At 59.5% G+C, this 22383-nt stretch overlaps 1 protein-coding gene across 2 annotated transcripts; it reads left to right on the forward strand.

The window, feature by feature from the left end:
- The first annotated feature begins 48 nt into the window (after nt 1-48).
- Nucleotides 49-21861, forward strand: ACACB (acetyl-CoA carboxylase beta). Of its 2 annotated transcripts, none has more exons than XM_062615357.1 (52): nt 49-428; nt 2873-3005; nt 3092-3230; nt 3500-3609; nt 3785-3866; nt 4271-4369; nt 4656-4765; nt 4994-5104; nt 5259-5468; nt 5606-5776; nt 5897-6058; nt 6228-6391; nt 6779-6929; nt 7009-7112; nt 7706-7787; nt 8368-8513; nt 8593-8743; nt 8849-8983; nt 9423-9569; nt 9672-9860; nt 10283-10383; nt 10469-10557; nt 10628-10752; nt 11151-11264; nt 11341-11454; nt 11831-11920; nt 12028-12146; nt 12342-12479; nt 12859-12958; nt 13052-13159; nt 13286-13342; nt 13734-13775; nt 13853-14068; nt 14167-14322; nt 14887-15090; nt 15502-15657; nt 16007-16129; nt 16300-16569; nt 16724-16821; nt 16984-17104; nt 17305-17415; nt 17784-17927; nt 18012-18132; nt 18290-18386; nt 18555-18651; nt 18861-18996; nt 19276-19453; nt 19599-19711; nt 20519-20673; nt 20868-21038; nt 21324-21460; nt 21573-21861. In XM_062615357.1, the coding sequence occupies exons 1-52, from the start codon at nt 49-51 to the stop codon at nt 21697-21699; spliced, it is 7104 nt and encodes a 2367-aa protein (XP_062471341.1). In that variant the 3' UTR covers nt 21700-21861. The 2 variants fall into 2 exon arrangements, with proteins under 2 accessions (XP_062471341.1, XP_062471350.1); XM_062615366.1 differs by lacking the exon at nt 49-428 and adding an exon at nt 1882-1955.
- The last annotated feature ends 522 nt before the right edge of the window (nt 21862-22383 follow it).

A 22383-nucleotide genomic window follows, 5' to 3' on the forward strand; every position in this document is an offset into this window, starting at 1 on the left:
GGCGGTGGCGGCAGTGCCCTGACGGGGTGTCCTCCCCAGCGCAGGTGAATGCTGCCGGCAGCGCTGCTCCTGCCGCTCTGCGCACGCCTCGTCTTGACCACGATGTCCGGCGCTCGTCCCAAGGACGAGGAGGAGGAGGAGGAGAAGCCGGAGCAGCCCCCGGCAGCTCCCACCGCTGCCAAGCCGCCGGCGGTGCCGGAGGGCGGCAGGGCTGGGGGGCAGCAGGAGCGCATCGCCGTGTACAACCCCGCGGCGCTGCGCCGGCCCGCCATGGCCAAGTTCGTGCTGGGCTCCTTCGAGGACAGCAGCTCGGATGACGAGCCGCGGGCCGCGGGCGCCCGCCTGGGCAGCAGGCGCAGCAGCCTGGCCGGGGCCGGGGCCGCCGAGCCCGCCGCCATCGCCGTGCTCCTGGAGGCAGAAGGCATGAGGTACGGTACCGGGGAGGACGGTGCCGTGTTTGGGTGCGTTTGTCAGGGCCCCTGTTGCTAGCATTGAGGTGTGTGTGTGTGTGTTGGGCTCCTCGGAGCCACGGACTGATGCTCTTACCCTGTTCCTTTTGGCTTGGTGCTGCACGAAGAGCCCTGACGAGGCTGATGGCAGCATGCCGTGGCGGCGGCACCACGTGCGTGAGCGTGGCGAGGCTTGGGGCAAAGGCTGCTCTGTTAGAGTGGGTTTTGGGTGTCAAAGAACGGGCTGGAAAGTGCTTTCGGTGTGCACGGTGCTCCTACAAGTGCTGCTTCCCCGGCGCTGTGGTCAAAGGGCTGAATTAGTCCTGGTTTCGCACACCTTCCTCTCGTTTTGCTGCTTCCCTTTGCCTCTGGGCTGGGAGAGGCTGTGCTGCTGCACTGCCTGCGGCGCCGGTCGGCATAGGATGGGTGTCCATCAGCAAGCAGGGATTTTCTTGCAAGGCAAGGCAGGATTGGAGTTGGTTGCAGTGTGTGGAAGGGCAGCAGTGGGCACCGCTGGTGTTTCCATGCGTTCACCATCCTTCAGGTGGCAGTTTTGTGCATGAGCGTTGCTGGGGGCATGCCATGGGGTGTATGTAAACCTGCCAGCTGGGCCTTTTGCACCTGTGTGTGTGCACTTGTGCATGGGAGTGTTGTCCTGCATCCTCAGGGATGGACCCCACAAGGTCCCGGTCCTTCTGCCAGCTTTGCTTTGCTTGTGCTGTAAGGGAGGATGCTAACACATTGTGCATGGGGAAGCACAGCATCCCATGGGGTAAGCAGAAAGGTAGCTCTTGGGTGCTCTTGTGATGAGCTGATGAAAAGGAGGGGAGCTTTGCTCTGGGGGTAGCTTCCCACACAAGCAGAGCTCCCGGTACTGGAAACAAAGTGCTGCTGCTCTGCTCACAGTGAAAAGACCTTTTGGGATGTGATGGTGTCTTATCTAGCTGAGGTTTCGGGGGCGTTCCATGCACAGTGCTGCTATTGGGGCATCTCTGCTGTGATAAACCCCTCCCTGCTCAATGCAGCGCTCCAGCCACTTGGAAAATCCCCCGGGTGCAGGGAGGGACGGGGACATTTCCCAACATCCCAGAGGTTTCAACGCGTTTCCCCTTAAAACCAAGCTGCACAAAGTGCTGCTCGTGTGAACGCTGCTCGGTCAGGGGAGCCCTGGCCCTGCTGCCTTTGCTTCTTCACAGCTCAGCCACGGGATAACAACCAACAGCCCCAAACCCGGCTGAGCAAGGAAAGGACGGGGCGGGGGGGGGGAATGTGAAGCTGTCAGTTAAAATAGAAAGCTGTTCCAAATGGCAGCAGGGCTGAGGGGAAGCACATGCCCGGGGAGGCTGCCAGGCCAGACCCTCCTGCACCCGCCGTGCCAGGAGGTGGGAGGCGCGAGGGCTGCCTTATAGCGCTGCAGCCGTGCCAAGGGGATGCGCCGTGGGCTGCGGGGCAAGGACTAGACCCTGGAGGGCATGGGAATGCCCTCGATGGAAAGCCATGGTTGGGGTGAGTGTGGGCGGCAGCGTGGCGAGCTCGGGAAGGAGGCTGGGGGGTTATGGAGCAGGCAGCGAGGTGTTGGATGGGGTCTGGTCCGGCAGGGAGCTGTGGCTGCAGGCTGCGGGAGAGCACATTCCAGAGGCAGCTGTGCATCAGGCTCTTCCCAAGGGGTCCTGCTCCCCCTTTGGTGACCTTAATGCAGCTCGTAGGGGCACCTCTGGCTGCACCCCTTGGAGACCTGCTGCTCGCCCCACGGGGTTTGGAGGCTGTAAACCTGGTTTGCCTTGCATGGACCCTGGGGGAAGGATGTTCCGTGTCATCCCGAGTGCCTCTTGTTTTCCCTGCTACTCACCCCGCTGGGCTCTCCGGGTGTCCTCTGGGGACGTGGGGGGCAGATACAGCTCTGCAGTGGGGTTTGGTGTGCACAGGGAGCAGGCTTGCAGCAGACCTTGGCTGCTCTAAAGGGGTGCTTGTGCATGCAGCACCCTGGCAGTGGGAGGGAGGGTCCGTGCTCTGTCCCCGGGCAGTCTCCCTGCTCCGGGGTGTTTCCAGCAGCAGATGGGTGATGTTTTAATTGCAAAACACACTCTGCTCACCCCAAATTTCTTGCCTGTATAACTCGGCCAGCACCAGTTTTCCTCTGAGGCGTTGCAGTGGGTGGTAAATGTCCTTGGAGAGATCTGGTGCACCACAGGGAGCTGGTGGTGAGGAAGGCGAACCCCGGTGTTCCCGCGTGTGTCAGCAGGGTGAAGGGTTTTAAGGGGCTCCTTGGGAGGAGCAGTCTGGTCTCCAGTGCCGCCTGCTGCTGCTGCCCTGACCTCTGCAGATCCCAGCCCTGGGAAAGCCGGAACCAGCACGCACTGTGCCCCGTGAGGGTTTCCCCCCGTGGCTCTGGGCTCGCTGACGTCCCTCGTGTCCCACTGCAGGCCGAGCATGTCCGGCTCGCATCTAGCAAAGAAGGGACGCGAGCACAAGAAGATGGATCTGCAGCGGGACTTCACCGTCGCCTCGCAGGCGGAGTTCGTCACCCGCTTCGGTGGCAGCCGTGTCATTGAGAAGGTCTTTCCCTGCACGCCTTTGCCTGGGTCGCTGAGCGCCGAGGAGAGGTTTCAGCCTCACCCCCCACGTCCTTGTCCCCCCGCCAGGTTCTCATCGCCAACAACGGCATCGCCGCTGTGAAGTGCATGCGCTCCGTCCGCCGGTGGGCCTATGAGATGTTCCGGAATGAGCGCGCCATTCGCTTCGTGGTCATGGTCACCCCCGAGGACCTCAAGGCTAACGCAGGTAACGCCTGAAAGCGAGCTCCCTGCCACGCTGCTGAGCTGGGGCAGCCCTTTCATCCCCCTGCACTGCTGCCTGGGACGTGGGGGCTCCGCACCGCCCAGGGGCACGCACGCACCGGGCTCCTGTGCAGCCAGATTGAGGAGTGAATTCCTGCACCGTCTCCAGCCGCTGCGGGATGGAGGATTCGGGGAGCGGGTCCAAGGGGCAGCATGTGAGTGGGGTGAGGCTGGAGGGACTGTCTGCAGCTATCGCCATGTGCTGCCTTGCAGAGTACATCAAAATGGCAGATCACTACGTGCCTGTCCCCGGGGGGACCAACAACAACAACTACGCCAACGTGGAGCTCATCGTGGACATTTCCAAGCGGATCCCAGTCCAGGTAAGAGCGGCTCGTGGGCCTCCCAACCCTTTGCTGAGGGAAGCTACGAGGGCAGAAGGGGCACTTGGAAACAGGGTGATGTTCCTCTGTGTGGAGGAGCCAGGCAGGGTGCTGGGGCCAATGGGAAGATGCCAGGCAGGAGGTCACAGCTCAACTGCTCCTTCTCTCGTGCCAGGCAGTGTGGGCTGGCTGGGGCCATGCCTCGGAGAACCCCAAGCTGCCAGAGCTGCTGCAGAAAAACGGGATAGCTTTCCTAGGTAAGGTCTCACTGCGTCCCCTGTGCCAAGGGAGCAGTGGGCATTGGGCTACAGCGTGTGCACTGCCTGTTTCATGTGTCTGGCATGGCAGTCCCCAGCCTGCTTTCCTGGAGCTGTCTCAGGAATCCCACTGTTTTCTGGGTTTTCCCTGTAGCCCTCATGCTGATGCAGCGTTCACAGAGGAATGTTGGGTGGGCGCAGAGCTCGTGGGCTTCCCAGCCAGGGGACAGCCTAGGGAAGGGTCAAGCTCCAGCAGTTTTGGGGGTTTCCCCACATCCCCGCTCTTTGCAGCAGGGCTGATGGTGCTGGTTAGTGGGGAGCAGCGTTCTGCAGCACCCACGCGATGGGGCCAGGCTCGCTGGTGGGGCTGGCCCAGCTCTCACCCCTTCCCTCGCTGTTTGAAGGTCCCCCCAGCGAAGCCATGTGGGCACTGGGGGATAAAGTCGCTTCCACCATCGTGGCTCAGACGCTCCAGATCCCCACGCTGCCTTGGAGCGGGAGTGGTAAGTGCCTCCTCCTTCCCACACCCTCCAGTTCTCTCCTCCCTGCCTCTCCTGCTCCCCTAAAACCAACACGAGGGCTGGGGTCCCTGGCCTGGCAGAGCAGCTGCAGGTATTGGGGACCCCACTGCAGCCAAGCAGTTCCTGTCTTGGGAAAAGGATTTTTTGGAGATGGGGTGCACGGAAATGAGGGAAATGGCATGTGCCAACATATGGTCCCTGGCTCCAGGGCACAGCCAGCTCAGCCCTGCCACCCTGGCAGTAACCATAGCCCTGACTGTGCCTGCAGGTCTGCTGGCCCAGCAGTCAGAGGAGGGCCAGAAGCATCAGCAGATGATCAGCATCCCCCTCGAGACGTACGACCAGGCCTGCATAAAGGACGTGGAGGAAGGCCTGGAGGTAAAGCTCGTGGGAAGCTGTTTGCCTCTTATCCACTTACTATTCCTCCTTGCAGCCTGCGTGCCCTGGCCCTTTTGGCCTCCAAGCACCCGTGACAGTGATGTAAGGCAGTTTGTCCCTCTCCATGGATGTGACTCGGGGCAATCCTGCTTGGGGGGATGCATGGGGCAGGGTGGACTGTTGGGTTCCAGAACACTTCAGTCACCCCAGTACTTGATCTGCCTTAAGGTGGCCAAGAGGATCGGCTACCCACTGATGATCAAGGCAGCAGAAGGCGGTGGGGGCAAAGGCATCCGGAAAGTGGAAGCAGTGGAAGAATTCGGCACCTGCTTCCGGCAGGTAAGAGATGCCCAGACCCCCCCTTCCCCTCCCCATCCCATCCTGGGGCGTGCAGCAGGGTCCTGCTCCCACCCCAGGCTCACCCAAGCCCTGTCTCCATCCCGGGATTGAATTTTGGGCGGCGATGCCAGAGCACGACCCTCTCCCCACGCAGGTGCAGGCGGAGGCCCCCGGCTCCCCCATCTTCCTGATGAAGCTGGCGCAGCACGCGCGGCACCTGGAGGTGCAGGTGCTGGCTGATGAGTACGGCCACGCCATCTCCCTCTTCGGCCGAGACTGCTCCATCCAGCGCCGGCACCAGAAGATCATCGAGGAGGCACCGGTCAGCATCGCAGCACCCTCCGTCATCGAGGTGATGGAGCAGGTGGGTCTTAGGGCAGCGGAGAGCCTCAGGCCCTGCTTGTCCCTGCAAGCACACGGCTGCTGGCTCGGGACAGCCCGATGCTGGTGCAGGGGGCAGAGGGTCATTGCTGCCCACGGTGGGCTCGCCCCGTCCCGCAGTGTGCGGTCAGCCTGGCGCAGAGGGTGGGTTACGTGAGCGCGGGCACTGTCGAGTACCTCTACAGCGAAGACGGGAGCTTCCACTTCCTGGAGCTGAACCCGCGCCTGCAGGTGGAGCATCCTTGCACCGAGATGATTGCGGATGTGAACCTCCCTGCTGCCCAGCTGCAGGTACCCGAGCGTACCCGGGTGACGCCGGGGACTTAGGTGAAGCAGTGCTGTAAACCAGGGAGGAGTGCGTGGCAGAGGGAAGTCTTGGTCTGGCAGCTCAAGCCCTTATTTCTTGTCCAGATCGCAATGGGCATCCCCTTGCACAGGATAAAAGACATCCGGGTGCTGTATGGGGAGAGCCCTTGGGGCGATACATCCATCACCTTCCACAGCCCCACCAACACCCCCGTGCCCAGGGGCCACGTCATCGCCGCCCGGATCACCAGTGAGAACCCCGAGGAGGTGAGCCAGGGGATGGGCTCTTGTGCACCGGGTGGGGGGACCCTGCCTCTTGTGGGGTGAACTGGGCATGGACTTCCCCAGCTGGACAGCGTCCATGGGCACTAAACCCACGGGACTGGGGATAAATGGCGTGGGGGTTTCTCCATGTCTTTCTGCTGTCTTCACTCAGGGTTTCAAGCCCAGCTCGGGGACGGTGCAGGAGCTGAACTTCCGCAGCAGTAAGAACGTCTGGGGGTACTTCAGCGTGGCAGCAGCTGGGGGGCTGCATGAATTTGCTGATTCCCAGTTTGGGCACTGCTTCTCATGGGGAGAGAACCGGGAAGAGGCCATCTCGTGAGTGTGCCGGGGCAGGGTGGGGATGGAGTGTCCTTGGGAGCATTCATGATCAATGCATGAGCCTGGAAAAGTGGCTTCTATCCGAGAGGCCCAGAATGGTGCCACTGCGCTGAGCTCTGTTTGTGCTGCAGAGACTGTCCAGAGCCACAGTTTTCAGGCTATGGTGGTACTATGGCCCCAGCACATCAACCTGCTCCTTAAAGACACTGCTAAGCATGTGCTTAGTGCTAGTGAGCACCAGTGTTCAGTCAGTAATTGGGTGACCACGTAATGAGTGTGTCTGGGGTATTCAAGTGTTTCCAGTCCCTGTGGTTCCCTGGTTTCCTCAGCTGAAAGCCAAGCACCACCCCATCAGTCACTGATGGAGGGGTTCGCTCCCTGCAGGAACATGGTGGTCGCCCTGAAGGAGCTGTCTATCCGTGGGGATTTCCGGACCACGGTGGAGTATCTGATTAAACTGCTGGAGACGGAGAGCTTCCAGAGCAATGCGATAGACACGGGCTGGCTGGACCATCTGATCGCTGAGAAAGTGCAGGTAGGGGAGAATGGCCCCCGGGGGCTGTCGCTTCCCTTCTGGTGTGAGACCCAAGCACTGTGCTCTGTCCTCCTCGCAGGCAGAGAAGCCGGACACGATGCTGGGTGTCGTCTGTGGTGCCCTGAGCGTTGCTGATGCTGCCTTCAGGACGTGCATGACCGACTTCCTGCACACGTTAGAGAGGTACGGAGCAGGGGCTGTCTGGTTGGGGCTTAGCTGTAACACGAGCACAGTGGGCACAGCGAATGCATGTCCTAAAGGGTGGCTTCTGCGAGCCTGGAGACCCAGGAGCTGCTCTCCCTGGGCCATCTTTCCTGGTTTTGCTGCTAAAGCTCTGCAGATCTGGAGGCAGCAGTTAGGAAATGGATATCTGCTGTGACTCAGAGCTCCAGCGTCTCTGCTATTGCTTTATCTGGAAAGGGGGGGGAAGTTTCCCCTGGTTGGGAAAACAGTTTTCAAGGGAAAGCAGCTTGGCTGAACACTGCTTGCCTTTTCTTTCCTCTCTTGAATGTCAAGGTTATTCCTCCAGCCCTGGAGGACAGCCGGGGCTCTCCCCCATGCCCTTATCTCAGTGTTGTGCCAGTTTCTGGCCTCTCTCCAGCTGCGTTTTTGTGAGGTGCTCATGTGGGTCATGTAAAGCAGATGCTTGTCCCCTGCGGTCACCTTGGCACCCTCCGGCATGGCCCGAGGCCAGCGGTGATGCTGACACCTCACCCACTTGGCTCGGTGTGGGGCAGGCGGCACTTGTGGTGCCTGACCCGTCTGTTGCGTCCCAGGGGGCAGGTCCTGCCAGCAGCCTCCTTGCTGAACATGGTTGACGTGGAGCTCATCTATGAGGGTGTGAAGTATGTCCTCCAGGTGAGGATGGGGCTGTGCTCCCCTCAAACCAGCCCCAGCGCTCTGGGACAGGGATGTGTGCTCCTGTCCTGAAGGAGAAAGATGTAATCAGTGTGAGGTTGTCCTTTAAAACTATGCAACATAAAAAAATGAAGTTAATAACCTCATTTTAAATAGACGTTTTCACGAGCTTAGTAAAGGACTGCCTGGTTTAGTGTGAGGAGTCCCTGCCCATGGCACGGGGGTTGGAACTTGATGATCTGAAGGTCCTTTCCAACCCTAACTGTTCTGTGATTCTATAAACCCTATTAGTTGAACTTTATGGGAAAGAACCCTGCTGAAAAGGGAAGCAGCTAGTGAACCATGGGTTAAACCAGCTCCAGGCTGTGATTTGAAGCAGCTCTTTGGTACAGCCTGAGGTTGCTGCCTCCTGCCCTGGTGGCACAGCCCCACCCCGTGGCAGCAGGCTGCTCCTGCGCAGACCCTTGCAGCAAGCAGGGGAGATGCTCCTTACCCTCTGCCATTTCCACTAGTCCCCAAAACGCCCTTTGCACGTGTTTTGGGGGTTGCACCGAGCGTTCTCCCTGGCCGTTGCCTGCAGGTTGCCCGTCAGTCCCTGACGACGTACGTCATCATCATGAACCGCACTTACCTAGAGATCGACGTGCACCGGCTCAACGACGGCGGGCTGCTGCTCTCCTATGATGGCAACAGCTACACCACCTACATGAAGGAGGAGATCGACAGGTACCCCCCCACCGGGCCCCCAGCAGCCACCCTCCCTGACCAGGAGCTGGGGGTGACACCTTTCCCTCTCCTTATGCAGGTACCGGCTCACCATCGGCAACAAAACGTGTGACTTCGAGAAGGAGAAGGACCCAACGGTGCTGCGCTCGCCCTCGGCAGGGAAGCTGCTGCAGTACACCGTGGACGACGGCGGCCACGTGGATGAGGGGAAGGTGTTTGCAGAAATTGAGGTGGGCTCTGTCCCTGCAGTGCTGGTGGGCAGCAAAGATAACGATGCTTGAGGAGCTCAGGTGGGCGCTGCTCGCTCGGTGACCGCGTCACCCATCCTCACCCAGGTGATGAAGATCATCATGACGCTGACCGTGGAGGAGGCCGGGCGGGTGCACTACATCAAGCGGCCGGGTGCGCTGCTGGAGGCGGGCTGTGTCATAGCCCGGCTCGAGCTGGATGATCCCACCAAAGTGAAGCCTGTGAGTCTGCTGTCCCCTCCCAGCGGACGTTCAGTGGGGATAAAACAGAGGAGCTGCCCTGGCTGGGGCATCAGCAGGGTTGTGTCTCCGTGCTGGCACAGAGTGGCACTTGCATGGCCATGCTGCATCCTCCAGCTGGCTGCACTGGGGCTCAAGTGGCTGCTCTGCGTGCAGTGGTGTTGCTCTGCATAAGTATCACGTGTGCTTACTTTGTGTGCAGAAGCTCATACACAGGTTTTAGTGCTCTGTCTACATCTCCAATTTTTCTGCATTGTTTTCATGAAGGGGAACAGGCAGAGACATGAAGCTGCATGTACCTAACCAAAAGCAGACACTGGAGGGGTTGTGCTGGTTTCTCTGGAGCAGCTGCAGCTCTTGGGGCGCTCTGTCCCATGTCAGCACGGACATTGCCCATCCCACCTCTCTCTGCTCTCTACAGGCTCAGCCGTTCACGGGGGGGCTCCCGCCTCAGCAGACGCTCCCCATCACTGGGGAGAAGCAGCACCATGTTCTCCGCAACGTGCTGGAGAATCTCACTAATGTCATGAACGGGTACTGCCTGCCCGAGCCCTACTTCAGTGCCAAGGTGGGTATGGGGCAGCGGTGGTCGGTGTCCTGCCCCGCTGCCTCCTCTTCGCCACGATGGCCAGGCGGGTACGTGGGCAGCAGCAGCTTCTGCTCCTCGCAGGTGAAGGAATGGGTGGCCCAGCTGATGAAGACCCTGCGGGACCCATCCCTGCCCCTCCTGGAGCTGCAGGAGATCATGACGAGCATTTCCGGCAGGATCCCGCTGTCCGTGGAGAAGTCGATCCGGAAGGTGATGGCGCAGTACGCCAGCAACATCACCTCCGTGCTCTGCCGCTTTCCCAGCCAGCAGGTGAGAGCCACGGGGCTGCACCCCTGGCGTGGCCTTTGCTTCCTTTTTATTGTGAGTTTCTGCCAGCAGTTGTCCTGCTAAAAGCCATTATAAAACATAGAACCCCAGCCTGGTTTGGGTGGAAGGGACCTTAAAGTTCATCCAGCTCCAGCCCCTGCCACGGGCAGGGACCCCTTCCACTGGAGCAGCTTGCTCCAAGCCCCTGTGTCCAACCTGGCCTTGAGCACTGCCAGGGATGGGGCAGCCACAGCTTCTCTGGGCACCCTGTGCCAGCGCCTCAGCACCCTCACAGGGAAGAGCTTCTGCCTCAGAGCTCATCTCAGTCTCCCCTCTGGCAGGTTCAAGCCATTCCCTTGGCCTGTCCCTACATCCCTTGTCAAAAGTCCCCTGAGCTGCACTCACCCTGTGCCCTCTGCCTGCAGATCGCCAGTGTTCTGGACACGCACGCGGCCACACTGCAGAGGAAGGCTGAACGGGAGGTCTTCTTCATGAACACACAGAGCTTGGTGCAGCTGGTGCAGAGGTGAGCCCCATCCTGGCTGTGATCCCCCCCCGGTGTCCCCAGCACTGCCATCACCTCGCAGCACACTGGGCTCTCTGCTCCCCAGGTACCGCAGTGGCATCCTGGGCTACATGAAGGCAGTGGTGCTGGACCTGCTAAGACGCTACCTGCAAGTGGAGACACAGTTCCAGCATGGTGAGGGCTGAAGGGGTCTGGGGGGGGTGTCTGGGGGTCTGCAGGGCTCACACTGTGCTCTGTCCCACAGCTCACTATGACAAGTGTGTCATCAGCCTGCGGGAGCAGTGCAAACCCGACATGACCCCGGTGCTGGAGAGCATCTTCTCCCATGCCCAGGTGGCAAAGAAGAACCTGCTGGTGACCATGTTAATTGTGAGTACAGCCCCTGCCCGAAGGCACCAGAGGAAAAGGCTGGTGGTGGGGAAGAGGCTGCGAGCCAAGTCAAGCTCTGTATCGCTGCCGATGGGACATGGCTGTGGGCGGCTGTCACAGCCTTGATCTTTCCCCTTGAAAGTGTATGGGCACCTGGAAAACTGCTTTCCTGCTCCTCTGTTTAATGCCCAGGGTATGGGGATTGCATTCTAGTGTCTGCCTTGTTAGTGTTGGACTTTATCTCCCCTCTGTAGCATGGCACTGCTGCACTTGGGTCGAAGAGCAGCATTTGCCCATTTTAGCTCCTTAGATCTTGTCCCCAAGATGCTGGGGATGTGGGAGGGAGCCATCCCGCAGCGAGGTGCCTGAGCCAAGGCATGCTGGTGTGTGCATTGCAGGACCAGCTCTGTGGCCGTGACCCCACGCTGACAGACGAGCTGACAGCCATCCTCAACGAGCTGACGCAGCTCAGCAAGACCGAGCACTCCAAAGTGGCCCTGAGAGCCCGGCAGGTCAGCGAGCACCTTGTCCCCCTGTCCCCATCCCTGTCCCCGTGCCCTGTGCTCGCAGCAGCCTCTCCCCTTGCAGGTGCTCATTGCCTCTCACCTGCCTTCCTACGAGCTGCGGCACAACCAGGTGGAATCCATCTTCCTCTCCTCTATCGACATGTACAGACACGAGTTCTCCCCTGAAAACCTGAAGGTTGGGAATTGTGCTTTTTTTTCCCCACAGTTGGAATTTAGGTGGCTTGATGAGGCTGCAAGGCGTTTAGCCTTAGAAATAGCCCCAAAAGCAATCAAAGCCGTGCTGAGGCATCGATGCCTGTGTGGAGGAAAGGAGAGGGTGCAATCCATTGCTACCAGGCCCCATCCCCTGTTCCTCTCCCTGCTTGGTGGGCCACTGCTGTATGGATCTATGTCTGTGTCTGGCAGTGTCCCCATGATGGACTGGGTGTCCCATGACCAGTCCTGCGCAGCCCCATATTGAGGGACCCCTCTGGAGCATGCCTCTGCCATCCTGCGATGGAGCTAGGGGCTCCCACTTCCTCCTTGCCTGAAATCTTGCTTTCCTCCCCCAGAAACTGATCCTCTCGGAAACCACCATCTTCGATGTGCTTCCCATCTTCTTCTACCACGCCAACCAGGCGGTGCGCATGGCGGCACTGGAGGTGAGGGCTGGGGGGGGCCGCAGAGGCATGGAAGTGTGGGGTTGGGGGACATGGATGTGTGTGGTGGGAGCAGGGGCACAGTGGTACCTCCCGCTGTCCCCCTCCAGGTCTATGTGCGGCGCGGGTACCTCGCCTACGAGCTGAACAGCCTGCAGCACCGGCAGCTCTCGGATGGCAGCTGCCTGGTGGAGTTCCAGTTCATGCTGCCCTCCTCCCACCCAAACATGTATGGGCGTTTGGATCAGCTCCTCCATGCAAAGCATGGGGGCCCTCAGAGGGAACTGCTGCATCCTCCCTTTACCAGTAGAGCAGGATGAGCCCTCTGTGGGTCAGGGTCCCGTATGGGACCTGTGCGCTCCCTTTTGGATGGAGGAGCGGTGCCTCCACCCGTGGCTGATGGCTGCCTTGTTCCCCTGTGCAGGATGTCTGTCCCCATCAGCATATCCAACCCTGACCTGGCCCGGCACAGCACTGAGCTCTTCATGGACAGTGGCTTCTCTCCCCTGAGCCAGCGGTTGGGAGCTATGGTGGCCTTTGACAGATTTGAGGACTTCACCAGGTGGGGTGCAGGGACATGCCTTGCTGGTCGCACACGTGTCTTTTGGGTGCTGATGCAGTCATTGGGGAGCACAAGGGGGTGGAAGAGCCAAAGCTGGCTGTGTTCCTCCTGCAGCCAGAGGTCAGGGCTGGGTATTTCCAGTACAAGAGGCACCACGGTGGGGCCATGACATGTCTTTTGAGGACACGTGGTGCCTGAGGAAAGCTGCCTGGCACACGTTAAGCATCTCTGCACATGACACACAGCAGCGCTCGGTTGGGTTTCATGAGCTGTGGCTTTGTCACGGGCTGGTGATCCTGGCTTGTTCCTAGTGCTGTTCCCTCGGGCAGGGGTGGCTATGACACGCTGCCTTGATACCCAATCCCTGCCATTTGGGCAGGAACTTCGATGAAGTGATGTCCTGTTTTGCCAACCCACCTTCAGAGAGTGCGTTCTTCAACGAACCACGAGCCACCATCTACGAGGAGGAGGAGGCCAAGGTGGGCACGATGCTGTTTCTCATCCCTCTCAGGTGGTGCTGGGATGGCACTGCCGCTGGTCGTGGTTAACCAGGGGTTTGGTTTTGTTCCCAGAACATCCACGAGGAGCCAATCCATATCCTCAACGTCGCGCTCCGCTGGGCCGACCATGCAGAAGACGAGAAGCTGGTGCCCATCTTCAGGGCCTTTGTCCAGTCCAAGGTCCGTCACTGCGGCTGGACCCCATTTTTGCAGACCCTGCAAAACCTCCTCCCCACGGCAGCCACTTGGGTTTTGTTTGCTCCCTCGGTGGAGGTGGTTTTAAGCTCCTCTGCTGTTTCCATGCAGAAAAACTTCCTCGTTGACTGTGGTCTCCGGAGGATCACGTTTCTCATTGCCCAGCAGGTGAGCGCAGGCTGAGCTGCAGGCACAGTGGCTTTACACACATTGAGCTTCTGCCTGCCTGAAGCGCCTCGAGACATCTCTGAGCAACTTGCAGCCGTAGCACTGAGTGATGGATGTACCTCCTGAGCATCAGGAGCTGGCAGTTAATTAATGACTTCAACGAGTGATTTACCTCCTTTATGCTGCTAATAGCTCTAGTAACATGCGGGTCCTGTGTGGCCGCTCCACAGCTTTAAGGTGCCTTTAAAAGGCTTGGGTTACTCCGGTTCTTCTCCCTGTGGGGCAGGAGGAAGCCTGCAAAGCCTTTTCTGTTTGATGAGCCCACCGTAAATCAGAAAAATCCCCCGTGTGCCAGAAGCATTCCCGGTGTTCTCTCTCCCCTTTGCTCTAGAGAGAATTCCCCAAGTTCTTCACGTTCAGAGCCAGGGATGAGGTAGGAGCTGCGGTTGGAGCACAACCCCTCCGGTGATGGTGACCAGCCCCTCACTCACCCGCCCCGTGCTGCCCCAGTTTGCAGAGGACCGCATCTACCGGCACCTGGAGCCAGCCCTGGCCTTCCAGCTGGAGCTGAGCCGCATGCGCAACTTCGACCTGACGGCCATCCCCTGCGCCAACCACAAGATGCATCTGTACCTGGGGGCTGCCAGGGTGCAGGCGGGCACCGAGGCCACCGACTACCGCTTCTTCATCCGCGCCATCGTGCGCCACTCGGACTTCATCACCAAGGCAAGGCCACGCTGAGCCCCCCGATGCGGGCAGAGGTGGGGTGAGTTCGGGGTGCAAGGGGTGCTCCGGCCGCCCCTGAGCCACCCGGTGCACTGCAGGAGGCTTCCTTCGAGTACCTGCAGAACGAGGGCGAGCGGCTGCTCCTGGAGGCGATGGATGAGCTGGAGGTGGCCTTCAGCAACACCGTTGTTCGCACTGACTGCAACCACATCTTCCTCAACTTCGTCCCCACGGTCATCATGGACCCCTCCAAGGTGTGGTTCTTGGTGTTTTGCTTCCTGCTTGTCTGTGATGGAGACTGTGTCGTCCTCAGGCTTGGTACCATTGCACAGACGTGCAGCCATGCCCCACGCTGCCTCTCAGTCCTTGATCCCATCCAGTGCCCATCAGATGCTAGACAGGAGATGGATTTGGCAACCCCAAAGACTCCTGCAGCTTAATTTCTGTGTCAGACCTTCGCTGCGGGCTGTTTGCTGTGGGGGTGCTGGGATTTCACACTTCACAATGATCAGGGATTTTTGTAGGGGCTTGAACAAGCAGACTGTTTGCTGGAGAGCACGGGGGTGAGCAGCAGACTCTTCCTGCAGGGAATGTATGGTCTGAAGGAGTGGGGCTGTGTCCGCTCATGAGGATTTGGGACACCATCTCTCCGTTTCCCCAGTGGAGAGGCTGGATGGCAGCACCAGCCCACAGGGATAGGGGAAAGGGGCTTTCCCAAAGCAAACCCCAAATGACTTTGAGGTGGGGATGCAAAGGGGCTGCCTTGGCATTGCACGCTCTGGGGCCGTTGACCCAGCCGTGTGCCATCCCCTGCCCAGATCGAGGAGTCGGTGCGCTCCGTGGTGATGCGCTACGGCAGCCGCCTCTGGAAGCTGCGGGTGCTGCAGGCCGAGGTGAAGATCAACATCCGCCTGACGCCCACTGCCAAAGCCATCCCCATCCGCCTCTTCCTGACCAACGAGTCCGGCTACTACCTGGACATCAGCCTCTACAAGGAAGTGAAGGACCCCACCACTGGCAATGTGAGTGACCGCAGGTGTCAGCAGCCCAGCCACGACTGCTTTGAGCAGCTGTTGGCACAGAGAAGCTTTTGCAAGACCCCTCATGCACCTTAATGCTGGTGTATCCCAAAGCCCCTGGGACCATGCAGCAGCATTCCCAGGGCTGGCCTGGTTTCCCTGCCCTTGGTGCTGTACCCATTTGGGCACCTCGGGGTGATGCTTTGCTCCAAAATGGTGCTGAGCTCCATCCCTTCGCACTCCTTGGGGTATTGCTGGTGCGTAGTTGGGCAGGTTTTGGTCTGGGAGGTCAGTGTTAGGGTGTTACCGGTGCTTGCGGCACACTCTGTGCCCCTCAGTAGCAAAGAGCGGGGTTGAAAATCATGTTATGTGGTCAGGCAGAGCAACAGGCCAGCGCTCTGCCCTTCTCTGCAGATCATGTTTCAGTCGTACGGGGACAAGCAAGGGCAGCAGCACGGGATGCTCATCAACACCGCCTACGTCACCAAGGACCTGCTCCAGGCCAAGCGGTTCCAGGCGCAGTCCTTGGGCACCACCTACGTGTATGACTTCCCGGAGATGCTCAGGCAGGTCAGTGTGGCTGCAGAGCGCTGCATTTGCTGTTCATGCCCACCCTGCCCGGATATTCCCTCCCCTGAGCCCGCAAATGACAAAAAGAAGAGCCCGAGCCTCAGCACTTTTGCTTATATGAAGCTTTTCTAAACCGATGCCTAGCTCTTGGAAGCTTAACACCTTGGAGGATGTTAACCAGGAAGCCCCACACAAGGAGCTCTGCAGCAGGGTGGGGGCTCTTAACACAGGGTTTTGCTCCCCCCAAGTCCCAGCCTGCTGCAGGAGTGTGTGTCTGTGCTCAGTGACAGCCTCAGGGCTGCCCCGGCCCCGCTGCTTTCAGCCCATCCTGTGTGCTGTGTCTCGGCAGGCTCTCTTCAAGCTGTGGGGCTCCTCACAGCGGTACCGCAAGGACATCCTGACCTATACCGAGCTGGTGCTGGACTCGCAGGGGCAGCTTGTGCAGATGAACAGGGCTCCTGGAGGGAACCAGGTAGTGAGGGGTGATTTAGGGAAGCGGTGGTGGTGCAGGAGGGGGGAAACGCTGGGGTTTGAAGCCTGGGAGATGCTCCTCAAGCATTGTCCCTGTTGCCTCGTAGAGCCTGCAGCTCGGATCCCTGTTCTGCGGAGGAGCCCCTGTGACCCTGTGCTCTTTTGGGACAGGTTGGGATGGTGGCGTTCAAAATGAAGCTGAAGACCCCCGAGTATCCGAAGGGCCGGGACATCGTGCTCATCTGCAACGACATCACGCACAGGATCGGCTCCTTCGGGCCCGAGGAGGACCTGCTCTTCCTGCGGGCCTCGGAGCTGGCGCGGGCCGAGGGCATCCCCCGCGTCTACATCGCCGCCAACAGCGGCGCCCGCATCGGCTTCGCTGATGAGATAAAGCACATGTTCCAGGTGGCCTGGGTGGACCCTGAGGACCCTTACAAGGTGTGTGAGCACCTCCCCTGCTGCCACCACAGAGAGCAGGGGGCTTCTCTGGTCGTTCCCTGCTCCTGTCTGAACTGGGACGGAAAACTGGGGTCAACAAGCGCGTGCATGGAGGGCTTCACAATTCACAGCTCATCCTCTTCTTCCTTTTCAGGGGTTCAAGTACCTGTACCTGACCCCCCAGGACTACACGAGGGTCAGCACCATGAACTCGGTGCACTGTGAGCATGTGGAGGAAGGGGGAGAGTCCAGGTGAGACCCCATCCCATAGGGCACCCCAACCCTGCCCTACACCCCTGCCCGATGCAGCTCCCGCATCCTGGCTCAGCATCCTGCCAGGCACATCATGCAAGTGAGGGCTTCCCTGCTTCCCTCTGTCCTACCTCCGCCCCTGTGGCTCTGCTTTCCCCCCAGGTATGTCCTCCTGGACATCATTGGGAAGGAAAATGGATTTGGGGTGGAAAACCTGAGAGCTGCTGGTACCATTGCTGGGGAGTCTTCCCGTGCTTACGATGAAATAGTGACCATCAGCATGGTACGGCCACGGGGCCCTCCCCGGCTCCACTCCTCCCGTCTCCTGCTTGCTTTTAAGGTCACCCTGAAGGGAATAAGAGGATGCAACAAGTGACCTGGCACAACCTGACTGCGCAGACCCCTGGGGAGCATCATTCTCCCGGTGCTCCCAGGCTGTACATGCGAGACAGTAACCTCACACGTCCCTGTGTGTGTACCCAGGTGTCCTGTCGTGCCATCGGGATCGGTGCGTACCTGGTGAGGCTGGGCCAGCGCGTCATCCAAGTGGAGAACTCCCACATCATCCTCACTGGTGTCACTGCTCTCAATAAGGTACCGTGCTCTGGCCACGTGTCATCCCCTGGCACTGTCCCTTGAGCTGTCCTTCCCTGTCCCATGCATGTCACCTCATAGGACCTGTGTGGAGGAGCTGCCACAGGAATAGTTTGGCTCTGGCCCCAGGGGCAGGACCCATCTCTGGGCAGCATGACCCTGGTTTGAGCTGATTTGAAACCTGCTTGGCTAAAGCAATGCACTTGTCCAAAGCAGGATCCATTTGCTTTAAGATCAGCCTGGTACACAGAGGTGGAACTTCAGCCTCAACCCAATGGGAATGTGCCTGTGCAGGTGTTTGGCTTACAGCAAGGAGGAGCAGGTCCTGTGTGAGCAGAGACTGACCTGTGTCTGTTAATGCTGACCAGGTGCTGGGCCGTGAAGTTTACACCTCCAACAACCAGCTGGGAGGGGTGCAGATCATGCACAACAACGGCGTTTCCCACGTCACCGTCCCGGATGACTTCGAGGGGGTCTACACCATCCTGCAGTGGCTCTCGTACATGCCCAAGGTAGGAGGGTGCTGCAGGATGGTGGTGGGGAGGTGTCACCCCATAGCTGGCTGCTGACCTGCCCTCTGGGGCTCTCCCTTGCAGGACAACCGGAGCCCAGTGCCCATCATTGCCATAACTGACCCTGTTGAAAGAGAAATCGATTTTATCCCTTCCAAAGTCCCTTACGATCCCAGGTGGATGCTGGCAGGGAGACCCCATCCAAGTAAGTGAGAGCAAGCCGAGACCTCTGCAGCAGTGCTCCCAAACGTACCTTGGAGGTGCAAACCACAGCTCCTGGTACAGGAGGTGCTCCCTGTGGTGCACAAGGAGCTCTTCAGTGCTCACCCTTGTGCCACTCCACCTTTTCCTGTGCCCTGCAGCAATGAAGGGGACCTGGCAGAGCGGCTTCTTCGACCAGGGCAGCTTCATGGAGATCATGAGGCCGTGGGCTCAAACAGTTGTGGTTGGCAGAGCAAGGTACTGCTGGGAGCAGGGGCAGGGAGCCTGCACGTGTGGCCATGCTCTTATGCCCTGGCTGTGGCATTGCTTTGGGGCTGAGGGAGTGGGGGAACACCTCTGCGGTGGGGCTGGGGTGCAGCACGGAGGGGAAGTGCTCTCTGCTGAGAGCACGCTGCCCGGCTGCAGGCTGGGAGGTCTCCCTGTGGGTGTCATCGCCGTCGAGACCCGCACCGTGGAGGTGACCATACCTGCGGACCCGGCCAACCTGGACTCGGAGGCGAAGGTGTGTGGGGAGACCTCAGTGTGAGGGATGGGGAGCAGGGAAGAAGCTTAGTGTGATCCTTTGGCTTCTCCTTAAACACAGGTGGGATGAAGGCTGCTCGCTCAGTTTGTTGTCTTCCAGCTCTCACACCGTGCGTTGCTGCCCCCCCAGTGCAGCCACGCCGGGGAGCACTGGTGCCAGTCTCAGTGCTGCTGCTCTGTCTCTTCCAGATAGTCCAGCAGGCCGGGCAGGTCTGGTTCCCAGACTCTGCTTTTAAAACAGCCCAGGCTATGCGGGACTTCAACCGGGAGCATCTCCCGCTCATGATCTTTGCCAACTGGAGAGGCTTCTCCAGCGGCATGAAAGGTACCTGAGCTTGGGGTGCCCACATCCCTGTCCTGCGGCCACTCCTGCCACCCCATGGGGTCTTGGGGTGAGCCAGCCCACCAGTGCCCTGCCTACACCACAACAGGACGCAGGGTTGGGCTGGGGGTGCGATGAGGCATTGCCAGGACCCAGGTCCCAGGGCTTGGTGGCTTCCTGCGGGGCTGGTTTTGGGGTGCTGCTTTGGTCTCTTCAATGGAGAAGGTGGCTTTGGGAGCCCACGGCCATCAGAGCACCCAGCTAAATCCCTTTGGCTTTCAGACATGTACGACCAAATGCTGAAGTTCGGTGCCTTTATTGTCGATAGCCTGCGGGACTTCAAGCAGCCCATCCTGGTCTACATCCCACCGCATGCAGAGCTGCGGGGGGGCTCCTGGGTGGTCATCGACTCCACCATCAACCCCCTGTACGTGGAGCTCTATGCGGACAAGGAGAGCAGGTCAGCATCCAGAACACACCTGCATCCTCTGCAGCCTGGGTGTGGGGAAGGGAGAGTAGTGATCCTGCTGAGAGCTGCCTGCACCTCTTCTCCTGGGATTTATTCTCCCCTTCAGTCCCTGATCTTTAGCACGTTTTCCTTCCAGGGCAGGCATTTTGGAGCCTGGAGGAACAGTGGAGATCAAGTTTAGGAAGAAAGATTTGGTGAAGACCATGAGAAGGATTGATGCAGTCTATGCCAAGCTGGCTGAGCAGCTGGGTAAGAGAAGGGTGTTTCAGTTTGCGGGCACTGGTAACAGTAAGATAAAACATGAGGCCCCCAAACACCATCAGGAAATCCTTTAGTGTTCCTCTGTGAAAATTCCTTCTGACGGTGGAGCCTGCCAAGAGGATGTGGTGGTACTTTAAAGCACCTGTATACGGTGCTGGACTTTCCTCCCATGCTTTGAGATGAAGAATGGCAACGGCCATGCTGAATCAGTGCCTAATGAGATGAACACAGTCACTGCGGAGCAAGGGCGTAGATGTTCCAAAGCGAAGGGATGTGATGCTGGGCACCTCGTTTCATAGAATCATAGAATAGTTAAGGTTGGAAAGGACCTTAAGATCATCCAGTTCCAACCCCCCTGCCATGGGCAGGGACACCTCACACTAAACCATGGCACTCAAGGCTTCATCCAGCCTGGTTTTGAACACTGCCAGGGATGGAGCATTCACAACCTCCCTGGGCAACCCATTCCAGTGCCTCAGCACCCTCACAGGAAAGAATTTCCTCCTTAGATCCAATCTAAACCTCCCCTGTTTCAGTTTTAACCCGTTACCCCTTGTCCTGTCACTACAGTCCCTAATGAAGAGTCCCTCCCCAGCATCCCTATAGCCCCCCTTCAGATACTGGAAGGCTGCTATGAGGTCTCCACGCAGCTTCTCTTCTCCAGGCTGAACAGCCCCAACTTTCTCAGCCTGTTTCCTGCTGGGGGTGGCTGATGTGGGAGCACAGCCCCTGGGCTGTCCTGTGGATCCCATCCCGGGGACGGAGGGGGTTTGCTCAGCACAGCATCTCCCACAGGGACCCCCGAGCTGTCCGGGGCGCAGCGCAAGGAGCTGGAGCAGCAGCTCAAGGCCCGGGAGGAGCTCCTGCTGCCCATGTACTACCAGGTGGCCCTGCACTTCGCTGACCTGCACGACACCCCGGGCCGCATGCAGGAGAAGGGAGTCCTCACGGTGAGCCCGGGTACCACGGGATGGGGCTGGGCACGGCGGGGTGGCTCTAAAGTCCCTTCCTGCGGGTCTGGGCTTCAGTGTTCCTGCCCTGGATGCAGAGACCCCCCCCAGGTGAGCTGTGAGGGAGCAGGCGCTGCCCAGCAGCTCCTCTCCTTCCTGCAGGGACAAAGCCAGGCTCTGCCCCGTTCCTGCAGGACATCCTGGAGTGGAAGAGCGCCCGCTCCTTCCTCTACTGGCGCCTGCGCCGGCTGCTGCTGGAGGAGGTGGTGAAGGCTGAGGTGCTGAAGGCAAACAGCGAGCTGAGCCACATCCACATCCAGTCCATGCTGCGGCGCTGGTTCATGGAGACGGAAGGAGCTGAGAAGGTACCTCCGGCCTCCTGGGGCTGGCACCTTCTTCCCGGTCACTGCAGCGCCGTCCGTTAGTGCCTGTAAAGCTGGGATGGGAATTGCTGTGTTCCGCCCTGTGCCGGGGTGGGTGTTTGTGTGCCAGGCAGCGGGGATCGTGCTGTGCTGCTTGTGCACGCCTGAGAAGCAAATCCCCCTTGCCTGGTTTTGTGATGGGAGGGAAAACCCCGAGGCCCCAGCAGAAGGGGAGGCTCAGGCTGTGCCGGCAGCAGGACGTCCTGCCCACGGTGCTGCTCTCCCCAGGGCTACCTCTGGGACAACAACCAGGTGGTGGTGGAGTGGCTGGAGAAGCACCTGCAAGAGGATGAGAGCACGCAGTCGGCCATCCGGGAGAACATCAAGTACCTGAAGCGGGACTACGCGCTCAAGCGCATCCGGAGGTGAGCGGCCGCGGGAGCCGGGATGGGGCGGGGATGCCCCGTCGCTGGGGACACCGTGTGGTGGAGATGGGGCAGCTCTGGCTTGAGCCTCCCTCTGCCGTGTGCCTTGCAGCTTGCTCCAAACCAACCCCGAGGTGACCATGGACTGCATCATCCAGGTAGCTCAGCACCTCAGCCCTGCACAGAAGGCCCAGGCTGTCCATCTCCTGTCAACGGTGGATAATAACAGCCCCTCCTGAGCCGCTGGCCAGCGCTGTGCAGGGCAATTGCCATGGGGCAGCGGGGACACCGGGACAGGCGGCTGCCCAGAGGCCAGACCTCGCCTCCTCACCCGGTTCCTCAGCCTTGAACTGAAGCTTTGGGCTCGTGTGCCTAAATAGAGGATGGCAGAGTTTGTATTTAAGCCCTGAAGCTGGTCTTGCCATCCATCCAAGTCCCCTCTGGCGCTGGGGTGTTCGTCAGAGGGGCAGCTTGGCAGAAGCTAAACTCGTCCTGAGCCAGGCCTGGGGTGTGGACCTGGTGCAGAAGTTGGTTTTAAAGCTAAAGTCTTTCACTGTGTTTTAGTTGCAAGCTCTGGCCTTGGTCTTTAAAGCAAGCACCGGTGTCAGACACGGCTTGGGAGACCTGATGGAGCTGGAAGTACAAACCACATGGCCCAGGCACCACAGGGAAGTGGGATGAAGAGGAGGAGGAGGTCTCCATTGAGCAGGCACTGGCACAAGGGAGTGTAATGCCTGCTTAAGCAGCACTCTCAAAGTGCTGTTTTCTGATGAGCTTGGGGGCTGTGAGGAGCAGCTTGTCCCATCCTTCCCTTTTCTGTGGAGCCATCAGTGGATGGGACTGAACGGCTGGCGGCCCTAAAGGGACATCAGCGAGCTGTGCAGCAGAACCAGCAATGGATCCACCATGGTTTGACTGACCCA

This window comes from Pezoporus occidentalis, unplaced genomic scaffold (assembly GCF_034315485.1).
Source record: "Pezoporus occidentalis ecotype Australia unplaced genomic scaffold, CSIRO_AGI_Poc_V1 ctg102, whole genome shotgun sequence".
Classification (NCBI taxonomy): Eukaryota; Metazoa; Chordata; class Aves; order Psittaciformes; family Psittacidae; genus Pezoporus; species Pezoporus occidentalis.

Bases quoted from the DNA above. Each gene is read 5' to 3' on its own strand.
- ACACB (XM_062615357.1), top strand. From the start codon at position 49: ATGCTGCCGGCAGCGCTGCTCCTGCCGCTCTGCGCACGCCTCGTCTTG. The intron at 13,776-13,852 runs GTAGGAGCTGCG...GTGCTGCCCCAG, and splicing joins CGTTCAGAGCCAGGGATGAG to TTTGCAGAGGACCGCATCTA. The intron at 14,069-14,166 runs GCAAGGCCACGC...GGTGCACTGCAG, and splicing joins ACTCGGACTTCATCACCAAG to GAGGCTTCCTTCGAGTACCT.